Source organism: Vanessa atalanta, chromosome 4 (genome assembly GCF_905147765.1).
Source record: "Vanessa atalanta chromosome 4, ilVanAtal1.2, whole genome shotgun sequence".
Classification (NCBI taxonomy): domain Eukaryota; kingdom Metazoa; phylum Arthropoda; class Insecta; order Lepidoptera; family Nymphalidae; genus Vanessa; species Vanessa atalanta.
This window is the reverse complement of record NC_061874.1, coordinates 13,266,217-13,290,490: the sequence shown is the minus strand read 5'-3', so window position 1 is coordinate 13,290,490 and position 24,274 is coordinate 13,266,217. Positions and strand designations below refer to the sequence as shown.

General features: G+C 31.6%; 1 protein-coding gene across 2 annotated transcripts; it reads right to left on the bottom strand.

Annotated features, from left to right (window-relative positions):
- Positions 1–3,060: 3,060 nt before the first annotated feature.
- Positions 3,061–8,506, bottom strand: LOC125077807 (organic cation transporter protein-like). Of its 2 annotated transcripts, none has more exons than XM_047689877.1 (7): positions 8,087–8,506; positions 7,403–7,598; positions 6,550–6,650; positions 6,111–6,262; positions 5,197–5,799; positions 4,268–4,449; positions 3,061–3,278 (listed from the first exon to the last, which is right to left on the bottom strand). In XM_047689877.1, exons 1-7 carry the CDS (start codon positions 8,251–8,253, stop codon positions 3,096–3,098), a joined length of 1,584 nt encoding a protein of 527 aa, XP_047545833.1. In that variant the 5' UTR covers positions 8,254–8,506; the 3' UTR covers positions 3,061–3,095. The 2 variants fall into 2 exon arrangements, with proteins under 2 accessions (XP_047545833.1, XP_047545834.1); XM_047689878.1 differs by having other exon boundaries at positions 6,198–6,262.
- Between the last annotated feature and the right edge of the window lie 15,768 nt (positions 8,507–24,274).

Genomic DNA, 24,274 nt, shown 5'->3' with positions numbered 1-24,274 from the left:
TTATCTACATATATATAATTTTTTTTATTTATTATTTAAAAATGTTTTTACAAAAAATTAGTTCTCGCCAAGCTGGTATGCTTAACGGCGAGACGCGCTCGTTATACAGAAAAAAAAAATTTTCAGCATAAATACAAATACAGTATTCACTTCCCATAAACATTTGTTTAAATATCATAATGGCGACATTTTTTCTTCATCGAGAAACAAATCCCTTAACGTAATCTTTAACAGTTTTCTGCTTATTTCATTTTTTTGTCTTAGCATAACATTTCTATTGAATAATTTTGGTACCATATATTTAGTGGTTCTTTCCTCATAGTAATTATATATTTTAGGGTGATATAACTTTTTGTCAGTTACTCTTCGCTCGATGAAAGACCAAGACTTCTGACTAAGGGACGAAAATTAAAAAAGCTAAGAAAAACGATACTGCTGTAGAAAAGAATGTTCTAGAAAAATTATCGGTTTGATATTTTGATACAATTAATAGTACGGATGAGATGGTTAAGCCTATGGAGTCATGTGATGTGCGATAACTAGGAAATAGAGACGATTTATTCAGTCGTAGCTCGCTATCAAAATGAAGTTATCTTCCTGCCAAATCAAAGGGTCAAAGAGAGGTTATCAAACTTCTAATATGTTATTGGAACTATTATTATATTAAGCAATCTCGTCTATTTTTCGTAATACGATCTAATCTTGAATATTGTAGCTTCAACGCCAATTGTTTAGTTAAAATCAATTTTCAATGTAATTTTTTTATCAAGTTTGGAAGTCTTCTTTCACAATTTTATTAAGTTTAATTTATTTTTAGTTATACTATTTTTTTTAAATGTTTCTTCTGACGCTTAAGTTTTTTTTTTATTAAACAGTTTATCACACTTAATTAAAACCTTTTTTTATTCAAGCCGACCTAAATACTTCGAAACACCTATATTCTTGTTAACGTTTCAATCTACCTTAACCTCAGCTTAGTGAAGTAGTTGAGATGGTGATAGATAATTACAATAATATAAGTAAAGATATTATGAAGCCAAACTTTAAAAGGTTATCGAGGTTATATTTTGTACGTAAAACACTTATCTTAAGCTAATTATATGCTTAATTATAATTAGAATTTGTCGTTTCATGTATTATGATAAGGAACTTTGTCTAATTAGTGACGTTATAGAAGCCAGAAGTTGTTAGATTATTGACATTCGCAATATTGGCTCCCCGTCTTTAACTCGATGCGGATGTATAATTGCGACACGGTTGCAACTCAGTACCGATACAGTTAAATGATAAACCTACGAGACGTTTACGACTCGATTTTTTTTCATTTTTATTTAATAAAGTTATTCAATCGTAATATTATATAAATGCAATTAATTTTATATTTCGCCCATGTTTCAAAGATGGGTGCTGGTTGCAGCGGGGTCGGATCACGCAGTGTCTAGCCTGTCTTTTTCTTAAGACTCATTTTTATTAAGACGTGAAAGCGTAACATATAATCAAACTAACTTTCGCATTTATAATATAAGTTAATATTTAAGTAGTTACTGATTTTGGTTCGTAGATTACACTGGAGGATTGGATGTTAAATCTGTTTTGTCTATAACATATATACATAAAGATATTTTTGACCATGCCATATTTTAGTATAGATTGTTTAATATATTCAAAATACCTAAAGAAAAAATTCCAATTTATATAAAAGATATTTCGACTGTCAAAAACATACACTGGCGCGCCATGGGGCAGGACTAACCGCGCGTCTTAACGGCAAATGGCATTTTATAATGTCATGTCTTCTCTACGCTGGCTTCTACTCCCTTGTGGGTGTGTGTGCGTCCTCGCTATATATTATCATTAAAATAAAAATAATTTTATTGATGAAAGTTTGTTTACAGGTTTTGTACTCCATATTTATTTATTTCTTTAATTATAAATTATCCCAATAATCTAATTAATTTCGATGGTTTACATCTGACCGGAGCCTCGCTATGAACATATTTTTAGTATAATGTTTTTTTATTTTATTTCACCCTAGTTTTAAATATCTTTTGACATATTTTTATTCCACAAGCGAAAAAGGTCTATAATATGTCAGAATATTCCTATTAATTTACTTAATTAATAGGATTTTTGAGTGAACTTACTTTTGATGCTAGAATATTTTTTATGTTACACAGGTTGAAGGACTGAAAAACCCACCTAGTAAAATTGTCTAGACTAAAATATAAGAAAATATTAATATTACAATTATCTTGCACCAAAATAATTTTACAGATACGGTATTTTATCGTTACCGTGTCGTCATTGGGTAGTAGGATTTTGCCTTCGTAAGCTATTTTCAATTCGGCCCTGTTTGCACCTGTGGGTCTGCTCGCAATATTAATCTACGCCGCGCCGCATTGCATGCTATTCAATACGAGGCATCGAATGGGGATTTGTGCTTAAATTGTTCGTAATTATTGTCCTGATGTTGAGAGAGAATGGATGAATATGGGAACGTAGGTAGCATTTGTTAGTAAATAATGTTGAACAGCTTTTTTGAATGAATAAAAAAAGGGTTTTAATTACATACGTATTAATAATATTTATAATTATTTGACTTCAAATGTAAATAAAAATCAATAACGAAGATTTATTTGTATACTCATATAGCTAACTATATTTAATTATCAGTAACATTTTACCTTTATTTGAATTACAATAATTCAAAAAGGGGTCATAATTATGTACCTACCGGAAAAATTGTTATCAACATTATGATTATTTCCCAACGTCAATAAAATTTATTAAAGACCATAGTCGTATCGCTTAATAGCGTCTTTTTTTTCGGAAATTATTATTTTTAATTTATAGCTGCGTGAGTTTGGAAATGTTTTTGAAAGTATTCCAACTGTTAAGCTTACAGACTGAAGTCACTTAATACCGCACTCAAACTAAAAACAATGATCATGTAATTATTTTTGTTTGTTATTTTAAGATCAGGCGCTCCGCATACAAAAACATTTATTAATCAATCATTAACTTAATCAAAATTTTCTATTGATAAACTTAACTTAAATATTTAGATTTTGTACTATATCTTGATGAACGTACAATTATTCTTTGTTTTCACTTCTTTGTGATAAGCTGGTGAGGTCAAACGATCCTATATTCTCAGCTTCTTTCACATTATCTGGTAGAGGTTCGTTTGCGAGATCGGGCACCAGGAGTGTTGTCAATCCTGCAGCAATTGATATACTTCCAAACAGCAAAGTTGGAAGACTTTCCATGTATTGAGTCTGAAAGATCATTAATATTTCCTTAATTCAATAATATAATCATATCTGCTGAATATATTAGTATAGGAAAATAAATTCGTATAATAGTGGGAAATTTACAATTTAAACAGTAGCCGTATAGCTCTGAGCCTACCGTCGACATCAGTATATGTCGCTGAGCTCCGGTTATAATGGTGAGTAGATACCATGGTGAGCACGACTTTGAAGGTGTTTATACCCACGTAGTGTCAGGGTCTTTGAATGAACACTCATCAAGTAACCCATTTGCTCGTTTGTCTTGACTGTTAAAATTAAAACAGTTAATAATCTATGTAATAAATGAAAGTAACTCTATCTGTCTGTCTGTTACTCTTTCACGAACGAACTATTGAAATTTATTTGTAGGAATTCAGTATGGAGCAAGCTTGAACTCCAAGGAAGGACAAACAACCTAACACCTAAGACGACTCCTAAAACGCGAGTGAAGTTGCAGGCGACAACTAGTATTAGCAAATCAGCCATAAATGGCGGAGTAAATTAAAATTATTTTATAAAAGGATAGTCTTCACCAAGAATCTGAACTATATTGTATTCAAACAATGCAGTAGATATATAAATTTATATAAATAACATGTATAATTTAATGCATTTACTTATAAATGGTGTATATTTTTAATTAATGTTGCACAGCTCTTACTTAAAGTTTTATTGCCAATCGGACGGTTCAACTAAATATTCGCAGTTATATTTAAAACTATTGAATTTAGTTGAAGTTCTAAATTTCGCATTGCTTTATAAAATATTTTACTGTTGTTATAGTTTTCATTGTTAAATTAATATTTCTCATTTTAAATATAATCTGTCTATAGCTGATTCAGATTGTTTAATAATTTAAAGATGGATGACATTCATAAATTCTTAAAAGTATCTTTAATTACCCAACTGGATCCACTATTATCGTAAATTAGAATTAATATTTGAATTTCGAAATAGCAGGCTATTACAATTACCAGTAATGGCGTCATTGGGGCTAGAATTGAACCAATTCTACCGATTGCAGAACAAAGCGCGTGCATGGAATTCCTCGAATAAGTTGGAAACAATTCCGAGGTGTAAATATAAACAGTCGCAAATGTAAATGTTGATACAAATCTTCCTAAGAAGTATACTCCAGTCGACGACCATATATATTCTGGAATATAAAGTAACATATAAGTTTACAGATTAAATAAACTAAGTAATATATAAGCAAATTCCATTTATATCTTCTTATTTTATAAAACGTAAGACTAGAATCTACGGGGATGGAGCATTAAATTGAACTCAGGTGAAAACACGCGGACCGCTAATATTTTGATTTAAACATTCTGATATCTCGAGCGGAAACTATTATTACCAAATGGTTCTTTTAATTTTACACTGATCCCAAAAACAGAGCCGATGTTTGGGTAATACGCGCTTATACACTTTTAAATTTGTATTCATAGTTCATTTTGTGCGGCGAAAAAACCACGCAAAGCCTTTACAAGATATAAGCAATTCTTAGCAATTCGAATTTAAGTTAATTTACAAGATATCATGTACCGATTGTCAGTGATGAAAATTCATTAAAATAAAATAAAGACGTCATTTTTAGGCGGATTATAAATATTACATGTAGTTATAATTTTTGGTTAAGTCTTTAGACCACTTTCAAATTAAACATATAATTAATGTTTAATTTGGTCTTGCGATTCATCTTGTATTAGGCGATGAAAGAGAACATTGTGAGTAAACTTGCTTATGTCGAATAAAATTCTGCCACACATGGATCCACAATCGAATTGGAGCTGCATGTTGAATTAAGATTTCTCTTTCAGTCTGGGCTTTAGCCCAGTCGTGGGATATTATCAGTCTATAACTTTACTCACTTTATGTTTATAAATCATAATTTACGCACCTTTTGGTATCATGGGATATACTAAGCAAATTACTCCAGCAGAAATGAACGATATAAGTAAGGGTTTCTTTCTTTTGAAACGTTTCAATATGAACACCATCGCTATACTTGCCGGTATATCGGATAATGCCATTATACCAAAATTCATATACTTGTTTCCAGCCAACGAACCGACATTAACGACCAGTCCAAATGATATGAACGTACAAGAAGTCCACCATATTAAGCATATTAAAAATCTTTTGATTACTATTTTCGAACTGAAAGTCGCCCACAAGGCGTAATTATTCGTCGCATTATCTTCACAGCGTATGTTTACGAGTAATTTTTCATCTAAAGTTATTTTGTTTAATTTTGCCATTTTGAGCAGCAACTTCGTTGCCTTTTCCTTTTTTCCTTTACTTAGTAACCATCGCACGCTCTCGTCCATGATAAAGTAGTATAATATGAAAAGCAGAGACGGTGCATAAATCAGTTGGACGAAGTGTCTCCAGTACGGCACTAAGTATGCGGCTAAAGAAAATAATACTCCACCTAATGCAGCCATCACGCAAAAGAATATTTGTTGGTACAACCTGTGCTCACTGTGGACAAGTTCGACACCTGTAAAAAAATCGTATATAATCATACCTTTTATCCGTCGCCTTTTATAATATCCTTCTTTAAAATGAAAAATATAATATTTATTGAAAATTGGGCCTCAAATATTTGCAATACAAAAACAAATTTTAGCCTTTGAAAGCAAACCTGATTAACACACTGTTATAAGAGGCTTAATGTTGACAATTCAACGCTCATTTCATCTTATTTATGATAATAGGATAATAGAATTAAATTAAATAATAATGAAAGTCAAATTATCAAAAGTTATTAAGTAATTATTTGTCATTGTTGTCGTTGGATATGTCGAGTACCTAGAATAAATGCAGGAGAGCAATTGTCTCCTAGCGTTGCTTCAAACCACTCTAGTATAATGTAATATAAATAAGTAGTAGCATAACTTTTAGCGATACCAAATATCGCAGCCGCCAGACCAGGGATTATGATAGCTGCCTTCCTACCAATTCTATAACAAAACAAACATTTCAGATAAATATTATTATCGAAATCGGAAGATAAACTACATGTATTATTAAAATAATTTCTGTAATACGCACAAGAATAAATTAATTTATCTAACGCATGCGCTTTTCAATTGGAGATAGTAAGATTTTATACGTTATTTAGATAATTACAAAAGTCGATAATTTTTAAACAAACATTTTAGTATACTGTTTATATCAAAAAAAATATTTTTCATTTAGTATTATTATTAGTTATTATTGATATTTGAGTAAAATGCTTGCCACATACCTATCAGAAAGTTGTCCTTGAAAAAATAGTCCGCACATAAGTCCGATACTATGAATCGTGCCAACAAAGGTCCGCTTCCAATCTTGGCACGCCAAATGAAACTGAAAAATACATATATATATTTTTTAATGATATCAAACTCTCTTACTCGACATACTGATTGACCTCATATAGTAAGCTTATATTATATTGTAATTAAGCTGATTTACACCCCTTTTGAATTCACACAGGTTTTATTTTAAATTTATTCTTTATGAATTTATTCTCTATTTAAATAATGAGTATATTTTATCAAATATTTCGATATAATCAGAATGAACCCAAAATCTAACTAGCAGGTATCGTGTGTGGTTCATATATCAATAAATATTATAAATATGAACTCTGTCTCTCTGTCTGCCTGTCTATCGCTCTTTCACTGCCAAACCAATGAAATTAATTTGATGAAATTATGGTATGAAGCAAACTTGAACTCCAAGGAAGGACATAGGCTACTTCTTTGCCTAACACATGACAACAAACCCCTAAAACGCGAGCGAAGCTGCGGGCGACAACTAGTTATAGGTAATATAAAAATCAACGAATAGAAACTCCACATTTAAATTATTTTATTGAATATAGAACAGATAATGATTATGGTTTAATTTTGTTTGAAAATTTTAATTTTCCGTGTATTTGTTTTCATCATATTTTTATTATCCTTTATATCAATGCGTATTAATCGTTGTTTTGTTTTTAATGTTAAACAATATGATGTCAAACAATAATACAGTTTTATTATATTGGATTATATTTACGCTTCTCCATTCAACAAAAATGAAATTATTATCCACACTATAAAGTATAACGTTACCTCAGCAACAAAGCTATCCTGTTTCTTGTAGATCCATTCATCACAAGGTTCCACAATTGACGTATTGAAACTGGTCGGGTAACATTCTTCGGAATTGGAGGAATATCTATAACAACCCCGGGAATTGTGTGGCGTGGTGAAATTGTACGGTGTTTCGAAGTCTTTGATCTCTGATTCACATTGCTCGATTCTACATCTGTAAATATTATTTCATTTAGAATTTGTCAATGGTCACTGTACGGTTTCAATATTTCGTTTATTGATTGATTAATGATACTTGTAATAAACTTTATTTAAGTAGGATCTTTCTATAATACCACACGTATTGTTTAATGAGAAAATCTGACAAGATAATCAGTAATAGTATATACTCTTTTTCACTCATTTAAATATAACTTATTACTGTTTTTTGGTTAAGTTTTATTTGCATTATGTATAATCGAATAAATTAAAAAAGTATAAATACTATGTCTTAAAAAGAAAAGAATTCGATTGTTATAAAAAAATGTAATTTCAAATATTGTAAAAAGATTTTTCTAATCAAATTTTACTCACAAAAAAAATTGTCAGTTGTTTATTAGCATTATGTTTTCTTCATTAAACATTATTTTTTGATTTTTGATTAATTCTGCTTTTTATATTTGTATTAATACTTAACATATGTATTGTATAGAATTTGATTACCTGTATGGGGTCTCCTCAGCGACGATGACGTAATTGATACAATGCATACCATTATTGAAGAACGCAAAACTGATTAAAAAAATAGCTTGTATGTGGTAACGACTAAAAACACCAAACTTTTTCAGCACGTCGTCCAAATGAACACTTTCATCTGCGGTAGAAACCATCTTCGAATCATTTAATTAACATTAGAAATAAAATAAATAAAGCGATTAAGTCCCAATCAATTGTGCGGTAGGATGCTGCTTATTTAAGTTTGAAATTGGTACCCTATTATAAATCACACTTAAAAAGACTTGTCATAATTAAAACAAGACGTTATACACTTTTCAAAACAAATATTCCTACGTAAAAATTTTGTGATATTTTCGCGTTAAATGCCGTTTGAAAATTAAAACTTCAAATCAGCTTTGAAGTTGCAATTGCTGTACTATGAACTGAAAGCCAAAGGAACACACAAGACAGTAAGCCAAGTAATGTTATGCGTCTAATACAACAATCGATTACTTCCGCTTGATACAGAAGTTAACGAGATAAGTGTCGAATGATGGGATGCATCCTATCGTTGTTGGGTATATCTTCATGTTCAAGTGTACAATCCCATGCTTACAATTCGTATTTGCTTGAGTTTTCAATTTTGGACCGCAGACAAATGGATCAATGTTTTTATATCTGTCTGTCACGTATTGTCTGTACCTCTGGTGATTATGGTAATTATTAATTGAGATTACTGAGATTACTTGGTGGTAGGTCTTTGTGCAAGCCCGTCTGGGTAGGTACCACCCACTCATCAGATATTCTACCGCAAAATAACAGTACACTGTATTGTTGTGTTCCAGTTAGAAGGGTGAGTGAGCCAGTGGAATCACAGGCACAAGGGACATAACATCTTAGTACCCTGGGTTGGTGGCGCATAGGTGATGTAAGGAATGGTTAATATTTCTTACAGCGCCTCTGTTTAATGGGCGGTGGTGACCACTTACCATCAGGTGGCCCATATGCTCGACCGCCAACCAATGCCATAAAAAAAAGACAATTCCAATGAGGTCAAATGCTTCTTCCATTAGTTGGTGAGGAATTGATAAAAAAGTTGATTTTATGTGATGTTGTATTATCATGTCAGGGTTATCAATACTGTAATATCATCGAAGTCCCAGGATATTCAATATTGAATTGATCAGATCTTTCAACAATTAGAAAAGAGCTCATCATTTAGGAGCCATAGAATCCTCCAACCAGCAAAGTATTCGCTTTGGAGCTTCGGTGCTTTGCTTTTTTGTGTCTTGGCTAGAAAAATTATGATGACTACGGAAGTTTTAATTTCATTCTACGTGAATGACTTTTTCATTAATCCCAAATTTTGTGCAGGTCATATGCCTGTCCTGTCTACCTATACTATAAACAAAAATATGAGTCATGTCGCATCATTAAATACAGTGGTTTTTATAGAATATAAAATCTTGTCCGTACGTGTGTATGGTAAAGGAGTAAAAAAATCTTTTACCACTACGTGCTTATCTAATTCTCGACCAACTTTAGATACGGAATGTGCAGCATTTTGTATCATAAAAGCCCAATTACTTAGAACAATAGCAAGTGAATTCGAAGCTCCGGTTTACAATAGCGTAAGGATGAATCGTGAGACGTGAGGTAACAGGGAATAGTTCCTGAAAGCGCTTCGGCTAGTAATCTACTAATCAAAGGCATTGTTAGGAGTCGGGGCTCTGTCTAGATTTACCTAATTACCCATTCGACTCAGCAACATTTGAGACACACTGTTGTATAGCAGGGGGGATACTATTTATTTAACAGTTGTGTGAACTGAGATATTATTTAGTAACATGAGAATTGTATTACTAAATTAGATGTAATTTATATGACATTTTAGCTATTTGGCTTTTAGTAATCTTGGAGCCAATGTCGAATTTCAACAATTATAAAAGTATGAATGCTGCTTGGTGGTAAAGCTTTGTACAGTCTCATTTATGTAGGTACACCCACACATCATGTATTCTACCGTCAAACAGCAATACTTCATATTGTTGTGTTTGGTTTGAAGTGTGATCGAGTCGGTGTAACTACCGGTACAATGGAAGTTACATCTCTTCCGCAGACATTTTTAACTTAGCCGTTTCATAGATTCAAGTCAATTGTAAAAAATACATTGCCAACGAAGGCATATTATTCGATACAAGATTATATTGATGATAAAAAAGCGTGGAGTTAATGCTTGTTGACTTCCAGACAGGAGACATAACATACATATATAATTGTATTTAATTAACATGACTGTATTTTTAGATATTGAAAAAGAGTAACTACAGAGTTTCTTGCCGGTTCTACTCGGTAGAATCTATATCCCGAACTGGTGGTAGATTTACTGACTGTTTGTTAAATGACGATTCAAAAGTGCTTGGAAAAGCCTACTTGAATAAAGTGTATTTTTATTTTGATTTTTAGCTCACAAGGATAGTAGATTTTTGGTAATTTTAGGAATGGGTAATATTTTTTACCGTACATAGTGCGTACACTGATATTGCTATGGGCAGTGGTGATTACCTAGCATCAGACAGGCTGTTTGCCCGATAATACTAACAATATTATGCAGAACTTTAAATAGCAATATATTGAATATTTTGATAGAAATGTTGATAAATATTGTATAAATGCGGGAATTAAATATTATATTATAATACATAGCTTTGGACGTTGTATAGTCAATACATCCATTCAAATTATTTGTTTATTTAATAGCATTTCGTAAATACGGATACCAGTTAATAAGCTCTAGTTTATAAATTATTTCTTTGTAGAAGTAATTTTCAAAACATTTACCTTGAATTTTCGATACTTCGCTACGATTTACAAATTGCAAATGTACCTATGTACTCGTATTTAAATAAAAACGATATGTGTTGATTCTTGTGATTCGTTCATGGCTATTTTGACACCTTAATTCTCTTTTTGTGTTTGTAGCTGCAATAGAGTTTTTTAGGTCGTGTGTAACAAAAGTGAAATCCACAGACCGAGATTAATATTGTAGGTGTCACTGACATCAAATTACAACGCAAGTGCAATTGTTGATTGAATGTGAACTGTCGTAAGTCCCGTATGACGCACGATACTTGCGCACTTTCAAGTAATACGGACACGTGTGTTTTCTTATAATTAACACTTGGTAATAAATATAATCCCCAGAGGTAACTTTAGTGCTTGTCAAATGAGAAGTCATACGATTCGTGGATCAATACACGGTTACCTTTCTTTATCCATCGTTATCTTTCCATTGTGTCAATTCGTTTGTTTTTAGTATAGGAAAAATTGAGAGTCATTAACGTTTCCTTTGTTCACTAATTCTAGCTTTTTAAGCTATAGATAGCGGGTTTGTATCCTGGGTAGAGCCAGTAAAAAGTTATTGAGCATATCCTTAAAGAAGTGAAACAGGAAGAAGACTGGAAGTTAATGGTTAATTTTAGGAAAGCACGTTAAATAAACCTTAATAGATTATTTTACAATATATATTTAGTTTTACTTATTATATTTGACTTGCATAGTCTAAAGGTTAATTATATTATCTTATCTCAGATTAATAAAAAATCAAACAAAACGAATAAAGTTACAGGTATATCAAGCCGTTTTCAATAAATGTTTCATAGAAGAGTGAGCTAGTCAAAAAAATCGAAACGGTTGCATGAAATCGTTCCATCTGTCCGAGCTAACACCGATAACTACTCCATGTGTGAGTGCTTAAATCGCCCATATTGCGTCCTCCAGCCGTAGGCCTCGCTATATTTCATACGATTTCCAAAATTTGAACGATTCTTTTCCTTATGATTTACGGTTTTTTTTTCTGAAATTCACTTCTTATTATATTTTTTATAAATATACACAATAAATGTATAATTTTTAGATCATTATATAAGTATGAATTAAACGACGCGTAGTGTTAAATATCAAGTAGCGTTTAAACGGAACTGAAATAAATACTCCTAAAATACATAATAGTTAAACTGGTGCCTGATAAATTTAAAGAGCAAAATCACTACTAATACACTTTGCTAAGTCAAATTATGAGGTAGGCGTACCTAATGATATGATTTTGATATTTTCGATATTATCGAAGTCATAGTTTGCCACTCTGTTTAATCTCTGTTTAATTATTTTTTCATATTATGGATTAATGTAAATAATCAATGTCCACTAATTTGCAACAACTCTATGTCTTTCATTTTCCGCACCGATTTGGTAATAGAATACTCGGAGAGTACAATTAATATTTAATCGATCTAGAATGTTCTAAGTAACAATAATTATAGCGGCCATATCAGACTTTAGTTAAATTGGAAAATATTTTAACAACATTATTTGAGTTTACATTTTTTGTTAAATACAGTGCAGATATAGTGGCAAAAAGCCTCCATAAGGCTTTAGGGTAAAATGAGGAGCAAACAGAGATGAATGCGCTTTTAAACGTTCAAAGGGAAATTTTTACACGCGAAAATGTCCATAAAAGTCAAAACGCAGTAAACCGTTAATGAGAGATGTATACGGGGGGAACTTGCGAATCGTTTTTTATTCCCTTTTTTATGTGAATACATTTTATTTTTATATTTCAAAATTATTTTATCGTGACTGACCGAATTACTAGTAAATAATAAAGTACAAAGGAGACTCTCGTACAATATTTTTCTATGTAGAGAATATAGAAGTTATTGTTTGAAGCGTTTTATTTTAAATTCTTTTTATCATGATAATAGACTGTCTCGTTGGTCAAATTAATTAAGGAATTACTAATGTACCCATTCAAGTTTCCCCTCTTAAGCTTATCAGTTGTATAAGGAGTGGGGATGAGAATAGTCCAAGGGGTCAGGATCGATATTGTAACATTGCTATGCGGCCCTTAAACCATTGCACTATTGAGGCTTTTGACTAACAATAAACAAATAATAAGAATTAAGAAAAATAAATAAGAAAACAAAGGAATTAATATATAATACTATAAATGTGAATGTGTAAAACTCTGTGTTTCTGTTTGTCGGTTACGCTCATGGCTAAACCAATTTGAAGAAATTTTGTATGAAACAAGCTTGAACCCCAAGAAAAGCCATAGGACTTTTTTATACCCGAAAACTTACGATTGCCCCCTACTAGGTATTAGACAAAATAACATAGGCACACTGGCAAAAGGGCCACCTAATAAGTATTCACTACCGCCCATAGAAACCAGCACTGTGAGAAATTTTAACGATCTCCTACATCGTTAAGGGCCACCAAACTTCAGAACAAAGATGTCCCTGCTGTTGCACTGGATCATTCACCGTTCAAACCTGTGCACGACACTAAGTATTGCAGTTACGTTATAAGTGATGACCTTAACAAGAGGATAGTGTACACTAATGTGACAATAAACTTATTACGTATTTTGATATAGATGCTAATCTTGAATTTTGTAATTTGCAAATAGCTTATAAAATAAACTCTAAGGTAAAATTCACCGAAAACTTTGAATGAAATTATCTCAAACCTCGAATACGATCATTATATCTCGTATTGACGCAATTTTGTCGCTCATAAAGCCTTCAAAATATATTTTTAGACTCTTTGTGTAATTATTCTTAAGTGCGGCGTCTTTCAGCAAACTCCTTTGTGTTTTATTAATTAATGCTCGGGTATTTTACATATAGTTAACACTTAACATCTAAGAAATATCATATTTGACATTACTGTTATTTATGACGATGGAATTATTTTATTTTAGTGGGAAGTCAGACAGAGAAATGAGCTCTTTGATGTTAAGTAAGCACCTACGCCCATATAGCCTATTCCAATGGAAGTAGGAAAAAAAATAAACAAACCTTATATTTACGTATGTATTTCATGCGATTTGCGAATAACAGCTTTGTTGCGCACTACTAAGAGTTTATGATTAATATATCTTTATTTATAATATAACACTAATGCACATAGCCACTTATTTCCACTTTAACTTTACGTCTAAAATTCCGATAACAGTTTCGTCGATGTTCAAAACGCCATTTTTTCGCAAATTCATAGTGATTATCATAGATTAATTAGGCTCTCGACCAATACAATTTATTACATGCATTGGCGGGCGAGCATATGGGCCACCTGATTGTAAGTTGTCACCACCGCCCATAGACAATGGCGCTGTAAGAAATATTAACCATTCCTTACATCGACAATGCGCCACCAACCTTGGGAACTAAGATGGCACAGGGGACCTCCTCTATGCCTGTAGTGACTGGCTCACTCACCCTTCAAATCGGAACACAATAATACTGAGTAATGTTGTTTGGCAATAGAATATCTGATGAGTGGGTGCTACCTACACTGACGCGTTTGCACAAAGTCCTACCACCAAATTATTATTTCGTGGTAATTTGTTTATTGTGTTTAATACACACATAAATAACTCAGGGTAGTTTAACAAATTTCTTTTGCCTCTACTTATATTAAAACTACCTAATAAACGTGTAATGTTTGTACTTAGAATAAATATGATCGGAAACTTTAAGTTGTCATAACGTTTGATAGACACAATCGATTTTCAAATAAACGGTACCTTGGAATATCCAAAAGGTATTTATTATAGATAAACATGAAAATAAAGATTAAATTATGGTATTCGTAACTTGCACATACATATTAAATAAATAGATAAATTTTGTTTATTTATCTAGATTAATCAGGAAAAAAACGTGAGCATATATTTTAAAGGTGATTATTTTTAAGTTCACTTTTAAAATAGTATCTCAAGTGACAATAATTCATCGTCTAGTTTCATCTCTCCCATCCCGTTACGTAAGAGCTGAACAAATGTTTGACCGGCCTTAATTAAACCGATATTGCTCAGTTGGAAAGTATACTTTAAGATTTGACCGGGGAAGTGTAAAAATAAATAACATTTTCTATTTCTTCTTATCAGCTACACGATATGAAATATTTTATTTCTATTTCGTTATCTAGTTGACCTTATAGTTATAACCTAACCTTATAATATTTCGTAAGAAGTTATCGATGAAGATAATTTCAGTGACCTCACTTACGTTTTTCTTTTATCGTAACAAAATTAGTGTTATTTGCTTTGCTTTTTTATGTTATATTATATAGTTGTGAATATATAGTAGGTATAATATATATTGAAGGATGAACGTACAAACATGAGATCTTTTTTTTTACCACGGCCTTCATATATACAGAACATCTCACCAAAGTTTCGTCATAATAGGATCAACAGTTTAGGAACTTATAGAGGTTTAAGATACCATTTTTTTTATATATATGAACAATTAATTTTGTTTTCAAATAAAATCAAGCTAATCCCGGTTCGTCTTTAAAGTAGTTCTAAATTCTAATTGCATGAGATTCTCGATGTGCAGAAAAACGCAAGTTTCTTCATCTGTCTCATGAGATTCCCAGCATGTGTCGTGTGGGCTAATCCATCCACATCGTTATATCTGCAATCGGTTTGATCCCAGTCAGCCTGGCTCACCAGCTATATATTTATTAATCGTGTAATGAAAATGACAGTTGACACGTGCTTCAATATTTTAGTATACTATATTAATATTTATTTATTTGACAACACCAACAAGTAGTACAACAAAAATATACTATAGACCAAAAATTCATCATAAGTAATTGGGTAATTGCCTACTTTTTTACAGGTGTTCTAAAATTACTTTTGAGTTGAAGTATAAATCTACATTGTAAAAACTATAAAATATAAAAAGTAAATTGATACAATAAAACAGTATACAATAAAATAAACGATTGTGAATTTCAATACATTGTTAGAATTTGTAAAATGTCATAATGGAGATATAAAATTTGATTTGTACATCCGAGTGTTATCAGTTCAAGTGTAAGATCTAAAAATAAGGATAACTATTAAGAGTTAGTAAATTATTATTATAGGCTATGAATTATTATATACAAAATAGTTTTTTTTTTCTTAAAATGACGTACATTGACATAGTTAATGACAATAGTTATTAAATATGTCAATGTCAGGACCGTTTAAACCGTTGAGTTATTTTTGTCCTTATTATTATAATGTTTTTTACATATTCTATTTAAGTTAATAATAATTAAACAATTCATTATTACTTATTCATATGTATGTGTATCGATATATGAAATATATGATTCGACACTGAGGTGTATTACCTCAAAAACATATAAATAAATATATATATAGAAACTATTTTGTCTTTGGATACAATAAATAAAAGCAGTAGGTAAATAAAAAGTCTATTACTTTTTACATTATTTAAAACTTGCTGTAGTAATAACGCTTTAATTATATTGTGTGCGCATTAAAAACGTTTTAGTCGTGTAATGTACATGTTTCATTTTTAAGTTTAATGAATTCGCAAAAATTGAAATCATATAAATTACAAAGTGACGAATGGAGATTTAAATGATATAATTATATGTGTTTTGAGGTTAATTCAACGCTGAGGCGAGCCTTAGTGAGCGAACATATTTATATTTACATTCATTAAAAATATAACCTCGATGGCCCAGTGATTACAACGCGTGCATCTTATCCGATGATTGTGGGTTTAAATCTAGGCAACTTCTGAATTTTTATGAGTTTAATTTGTGTTTGTAATTCATCTCATGCTTGGCGAGTTTCAATGAAATTCTGCTACATGTCTTTCAAGCATTCCAAACCTACTCCTCAAAGGGCGAGGAGGCGTCAGCCTAGCAGTGGGGCATACCGAATATAGCATAGAATAGCTGAATACCTGCCTAAAAATGTACTGAGTCATTTGATAGTCTCTTACAGACATGTCCTTGTTATGATGTTATTAACATAAGTTTTCAGAGTTACAAATCAAATCAAATCAAAATATTCTTTATTTTTACAATTAGGCTAATACAATTTTTTACGTGAAAATACAGTGTCGAACTAAATGGAAAGTTACCAACGATTCGAAAAGGAGATTCTACCGAGATGCACCGGCAAGAAATTCATTTATCATTAATATAATCTTGTATTGAGCAATATGCTTTATGACATGAGCTTAATTTTTTAAATTAACCAAATTTAAAATAACTACGGCCAACACTAATATTTGCGCGGGAGTGTTTAATTCAACCGTATAAACCATAGAATGCAAATGTGCTGAGAGAATTGAGCAAAACAGACAATTAATTATGTTTCAAGCTGCACACATTTGCAGTTTTCGTTGAATAGATCATTTTATTTTTAAGTTAATTTTAAAGAAGAAAATAATCTTGTTAGAACCATACAATAGTGTTGTACTCTATATCGTTCCTTTATACGTATATCGTAAAAACCAATTAAACGAGAACTCGAAGTTTTGGATGAACGAAATGGTAACGATCAGTTACATCTGCGCCGGGTAGGAAATGGCGGCATTCGTTGCCGGATGCTGTCGTTCAAAGGTGTCTGTTGAGTGAGTGGGGGGGAAATTCCGTTCTCCCCGCTCAGGAGAGGTTTGACAGGCGCATTGCGCAAGGTGTTGCGTTTCCAACAGAGAGCTCGGAACGCCTATTTTTGTAATACTCAGTTAAGATGAGCTCTGTTGAGACATGTCTGCCCAAACTTTAACTACCTCGTGAGTCTAGTGCCTAGTTTGTAAGGATCGCGGGATCAGGGGTTGAAGGTTCGAGTGGGTTAGTTGTTAGTTTATTTTCTATTAAAAACATTCGGTGATACTCCGGAGGCTTGAAATTGGCAACATTTACAACCCCGCGCTTCAGCAAGCACATGGCCTTTTTACTAAGATGCTTTGTTCGTGTCGAAGTGCCTTTACATTGAATAAGTCTACTCTGAAAATGGAAACCGAGAATCGACCATAAGCAAGTATTAGTCTTTAGAAAACTACAAGAGAATTGCTATTACATAAAATTTCATCTATCAACATAATCTTTCTACATAGAAGGTAATTGTTTGAGAATAAAAACTGCCAGTATGAATTCTTTCTAATAATTTATATTTAAAGTGAAATATTAACCTTCAAATATCTCAGCGATGGTTTAAGGTCATCTCCCCTCTTCAACTGTAGAGCTTATTCCACTAAGCAGGTCCAATAGAAATACTGCCACGTATGATTTTCTTCCAATACGTGCATTTTCTCTTGCTGTTTTTCTTCCCCAGCTAAGACGAGATTCAAAAAGGACACCAATAATAAACCACACAAAATTAACAGTTACTTATATAGTTGTATATTTTGTAATTATATTTAATTTTGTTATTGTACTTTAGCTTTAAAAAAGTTTATTATTCTCGAATAAGTGTTGAGCAGAAAAGATGCACCGGTTTTTAAATATATATTGGTACTCAGTGAGGACTGAGTGGTATTAATAAAACATGAAGGAGGGAACGGTGGCCTTAGAATAGTGAATTTGAAACGTCCAGTCCAGATGCAATCCCGTCTTATTGAATTGCTCTGACGTCTGTGAAATGACACGCATGATTCGAAATTGAAATCACTAACATAATATGTAAAACTAAAGTAAAGTTTATCAAAGATTTGTCTCCAAATATAATTAATAATATTATGTTATATAGTTATGATTATTGTATTTAAATCCAATCAGTGTCGTTATTAAAAGTTTTATTAACGTAATAATTGAAAACATTAAGTGCTTAAATATATACAAATATGAATTAAAAATAGTTTATAAATCTTGAACGCGTGTCGTATCAATGTAGTGTTTTAAAGATTATAATGAAATAAAAGTATAAATTAAAATTTAAGAGCCGTCTAGTTTAGGTGAGAGGCTGACTATTGTTATTGGATGATTGAGTTACTTTCGTTGGAAATGTATGAGATAGTAAGAAAAATGTAAAAATAAAAATTTTAGACAAATTATCAATAATTGTTTCTTGGTATTTCGTGCAGGTCTTCAGATATTATGATTCAAAGATTATAAATTTAAAATATTATTCAAAGAAAACAATAACAATTCGAAACTATTTCAGCATTTAAATGTATAAATACAGCTCGAATACAAAACTAAAGTATTTCGATGCCATCGGCGCGCTCGCGAAAATAGCATTCCGAGGTAACTGAATATCATAATGCTACAATACGGTTACACACAACATTTTGCGCGCGGTTTCATTCATTAAAATATTATGATAAATAATGAACGCTAATAAAAAATATTTTCAAATTTAATATACGTAGGGAGACTAGCAGGTGAAACTTTTGATGGTTAATGGTCAGCATTTCTCATAGACATTGCCACTTTAAGAAATATTAACCATCCGCTATCGGTATGGTCACAGCATCACTAACGTTGGGAGCTAAGATGTTTCTTGTGCCTATAGTTACACTGGCTCCCTAATTCTTCAAACCGGAATGCGAAAATACTAATTATGTACCGCAAATCAAATGACTACTAATAAATATACTATGATGTTCTAATGGATCACGAAACGCAGAGAACGCTCCAGTTAGTTGTACCGATGACACTTAGGAAAGATGTTCGATTGCGATTGAAATAAACTTTAATTATATTTATTAGAAGTATATTATTTCCTATTGAAACGTGGTCTACGCCTCATTTGACGGCCATGGTCACACGAGATTAAATAATTAAAAAAAAACTGTTACCTGTGTCCTTCTTAATTTCGAAAAGTATAAATATTTACCATAAATAAAATTCAATAGTAAAATTATAAATATAATGACATATGATAGTAAGGAGAAAAAGAAAAGAAATAAAATGGAACTTGTATAATTCTAATATAAATCTATATCTATACATAAAACCGACGTCAAGAATTCGGCGTAGAGACTACTTGGGATTACACGGCAACAAAACTAGGAAAAAATGATATTTATTGATATATTAATTTATTTTTCAAGTTATAATTAAATTATTTAAACAGTTATTAATATTTGGTCTTATATTTATAAATTAGGATATTGTTGTTTCTTCTTCAACATGGTAAAAATTACGTCGTTTTTTGTGTTTTTTTTTTCATTAGTATTAATGTGGATTCGTAGTGGTATTGTGTGGTTGTTATCTAATAACAATAAATGTAAGATCACAAGAAACATAATTGTATCATTTTAAGAAATACCTAATATAAAATGGTTAATGTTATAATACATTCCAAATTTCATAAATAGATTTTATTAACAAAATATATTTAACCAGACAAATGAAAGCGTAGCAAAAATTTTGTCGTAAACAAATATAGTCAAGGGTAAAGCCTGGGGGTTTGAATACGTTTTAATATAAAATATAAATAAATTACTAGCAGTCAGTTGCAGGGCAAGCTTATTTGAGAAGCTACCACCCAATGTAATATACTTCTCCTCCAAACAGCTACTATTGTATAAAGTTTTGTTTCCGAAAGATAAGTGCGTCGGTCTAATTCCAGGCACAACTGACATAAAATCACAGTTCCAATATAATATTACCAATAAAATAGCTAATATTTCCCTCGACAATTCTCCACCTATCCATCAGGTGATATTAACGTATTCCAATTTTAAATTAAAAAAAAATATATTCAAATAGACAAAACTACATTTCTATTCTATAAAAGTATCTTGATATTCCACCAGCGAGCAAACGTGTAGCAAACACACATCCTGTATGCCTCAACGGAATAAAAATTGTCATATTAGGTATTGCTGTTTTATTTTACGCGAACTGTGAATTTATTTTAAATATTTTTATGGAATTTTAAGCTGAGAACAATACGTATCAATCGCTAGTGGTGTCCTATTGTTTTTCGCACTAAATATTCTTAGTCTAGTTAATTGTCTAGCAAGCTGAATGTCTGCGGATGCCGAGGAACTAAGTTCAGACGCAGGGTTGTCACCATTAAAATTAAAGGGAGTTTGTCTGATAAAATTGTCGTTCTAGAGCTAAAAAGTTTGCAGTATTTATATTCGCGTGTCTTGGTTATAATGTAAAGCCGTTAGTTCTGTGCTTGATCTATCTCTCATCATTTTAGATTAACGTCTAAAGAGTGAAGGGTTAAAGATTGCACTTTTTATATTCATACTAGTACATTATGATATCTCCAGCACAAGTCTATCCGATTACTTGACCATTATCGTAATTATTTCACGTACACACATTTTAATTCGTCAAAATGTTCTTTACTAAACGGGATATTCATCGCTAGAGGATTTTGCGTTAATTGACTGATGTTGGTAACAAAATCAAAATCTTATTTACTGTTGAATCGATATTATCCCAATAACGAGATTTATAGTAAGTATAGGTAATATATAAATACTGTATTTTTTTAATTGCACTTTATTATACTTAAATATAAGTTTGAATTTAGTTTTGCATCAGTACCTCAACGCTAGATTACTTGGTGGTAGGCCCGACTGAGTAGGTAACAGCTATGCTACAATATTCTAAACAGTTGGTAATATTTTAAACAGCAATACTTGTTGTGTTCCGGTTTGAAGAGTGAGTGGGCCAGTGTAACTATTTAAGGGACGTTACATCTTAGCTTCCAAAGTTGGCGGCGCATTGGCTGTGAATTGGCGGTGGTGATCACTTACCATCAGCTTACCCATTTGGCCGTTCACTTAACTAAGCTATTAAAAAAAAAAGTATTTGTATTTATTTACGTTTTCCAAATATCTGCACTACAGATGATATTGTTATGATTTCTGTGTTATTTTCAGCCATTTTAAAGCATATTGTAAATTATTATTCCATTCAACCATACCATAAATTATAACGTTCATGTATTAGATATTTAAATTTCTTGATACATTTGTAAATGTTATTTCAGTAAGTAATTGCTTTCTGAATAAAAAAAACTATTAGGAACGACGAAGATAGATGACCATGGAAGAAATATATGGGTTCTTTAACGTAATAAGGAACACATAAACATTGAAACATGAATAGATGTAAATTTAGAAATAATTTACTCTCCCGAAATAAATGCAACGCATAAAAACCAACCCCTTTTTAAGCCTAAAAGAAAAAGAATTACAAGATTTTATAAAAATGAGAAATGCAGGTAAAATAAGAGACCGAGCGCACTAAACAGTTCTCACTAATTATTTTCATTAAAGTTTATGCTAATATGTTTTCTTAGTAATTGGAATAACGAGCAATGAAGGCATTCATTAAACAGCTTCCACAGAAATTGCTTCGAAACCAACTTTAAATCCACGCGAGTATTATTTAAATAATTTATTCAAACAAAACAAATTCGTACTAATATTTAGCATGTAGCTGAAAATAAATATATAAATAACATATTATAGTTAATACATAGGAATAAATGAATGTTGTATCATTACATACATTACATTTACAGCCTGTAAATTTCCCACTGCTGGGCTAAGGCCTCCTCTCCCTTTTAGGAGAAGGTTTGGAGCATATTTGAAGCACAAAAAAAAATATATATCCCGCTGAGTTTCTTTCGCCGGTTCTTCTCAGGTCCGAGGTGCTAAATTCCGAACCGGTGGTAGATTTTTGACAATCAATAAGCAAGTGTAACCACTTCTATATTGAATAGATTTTTGACTTTGACTTTGACTTTGATTCCACCACACTACTCCAATGCGGGTTGGTGGAATACACCTGTCTGCCACATGTATGAAACCTGTATGTGTCTAATTTCATTGAAATTAGACACATACAGGTTTCCTCGCGATGTTTTCCTTCACCGCCGAGCACGAGATGAATTATAAACACAAATTAAGTACATGAAAATTCAGTAGTACTTGCTTAGGTTTGAACCCGAAATCAACGGTTAAGATGCACGCGTTCTAACCACTGGTCATTTAGGCAATGTGTTATCGAGGAATATTTTAATATTTATACTTATTTTAAACTATACTTTTTTAAAACACCTTTTAAGCCGAGATAGCCCAGTTTAGTACACACAAGCAAGTAGTGACTTTAAAATGCTTAATTCGTTTTTATTTATAATTCGTTTCTGATTGGTGATTTAGGTGACAGGATTGTGACTATCTTAGTCGTGGACATGTTCGCGTGCAGACACTCTCTCGATCTAAAACACTTCTTTTGACCGAAAGTCATGTTCGAACTGAGGCGCGTCATGCGTCTCCCATACCTCTCTTGGCCCCATTGAGTAAAGTAGTAGAAGGAACGATTTTGATCAAGAAATGTGTCTGCTTGTCGGTAGGTATACAGGATCGGTTTTTCTTTTCATGCACACTTACACTGTCGTAAATAGTAGCACAGCTTTATAAAGATATCCATATGTCGCTTATCAAACAAACAGACTAAACGATTACTTATATTTTTATATTATATATATTAAATTTCGACTTCAATTTCATGCGTTAAGTGAAAATGGTCTGTAAGTAACACAAACGGTGTACTAAGTAATTACACGTTACTCAGTAATTAAAAGGCCACTTGCCAAGGAAAAACAGACTTAATCGCCTCGCCTAATGAGTAAGGGCCAACATATAGTAATAAAGAAAATGCCGTAAAAGATATTATAAGATAATACATTTTATTTAAAATTTTACTTTTGTTTTCTTAACGAGAATCAATCGATTAAAAAAGTTAATAAATAGACTTCGAAAATAAGTAACAAATATAATATTTCTCTCCTTTCCGTGAGAATACAAATCATATCAAAAAAATTAACTTTATTTAAGTGGACTTTTACCAGAACTCTTGAATTATTTTAAATTATATTAAATGCTGGTTCGAAATAACAATTTCACTGCAAGCAAGAAACTTACTAATTATATTTTTATTCAATCAGCACAAATAATCTCTTTAAGCTCCAATGTGACATTCGTCTGTAAAATTTAGCATACGCAAAGCAATTCCGCTACCGCAGTCGCTTCCGTCGATTCCGTGTTAAGGTTCTTTACAATAGTAACCATAGACTGCATAAACAGAACAACTTCTGGACCCGATTAAGGTATATCGTTGCTCCAAGGTAGTTGGATCAAATATAATTAAGACTATAAGTTTATCGGCTTAGTTGTTTAGAGTATTGTTGGTCGATAGGGTTTTCTATTTTGTTTTCTATGGTTATTGTTCAATAAATTATTTTTTTATCTTTTTTAACTAAAAAAAACATATCAATCAGGTTTTTTTTTGGGAATTTCGTATCCGAAGTTATTTTTCTCTGGTTCATTATTTTTAATTAACTAATGACGGAATTCAAATTGATTTCATAACTGCAATACGAATTGGAAATCT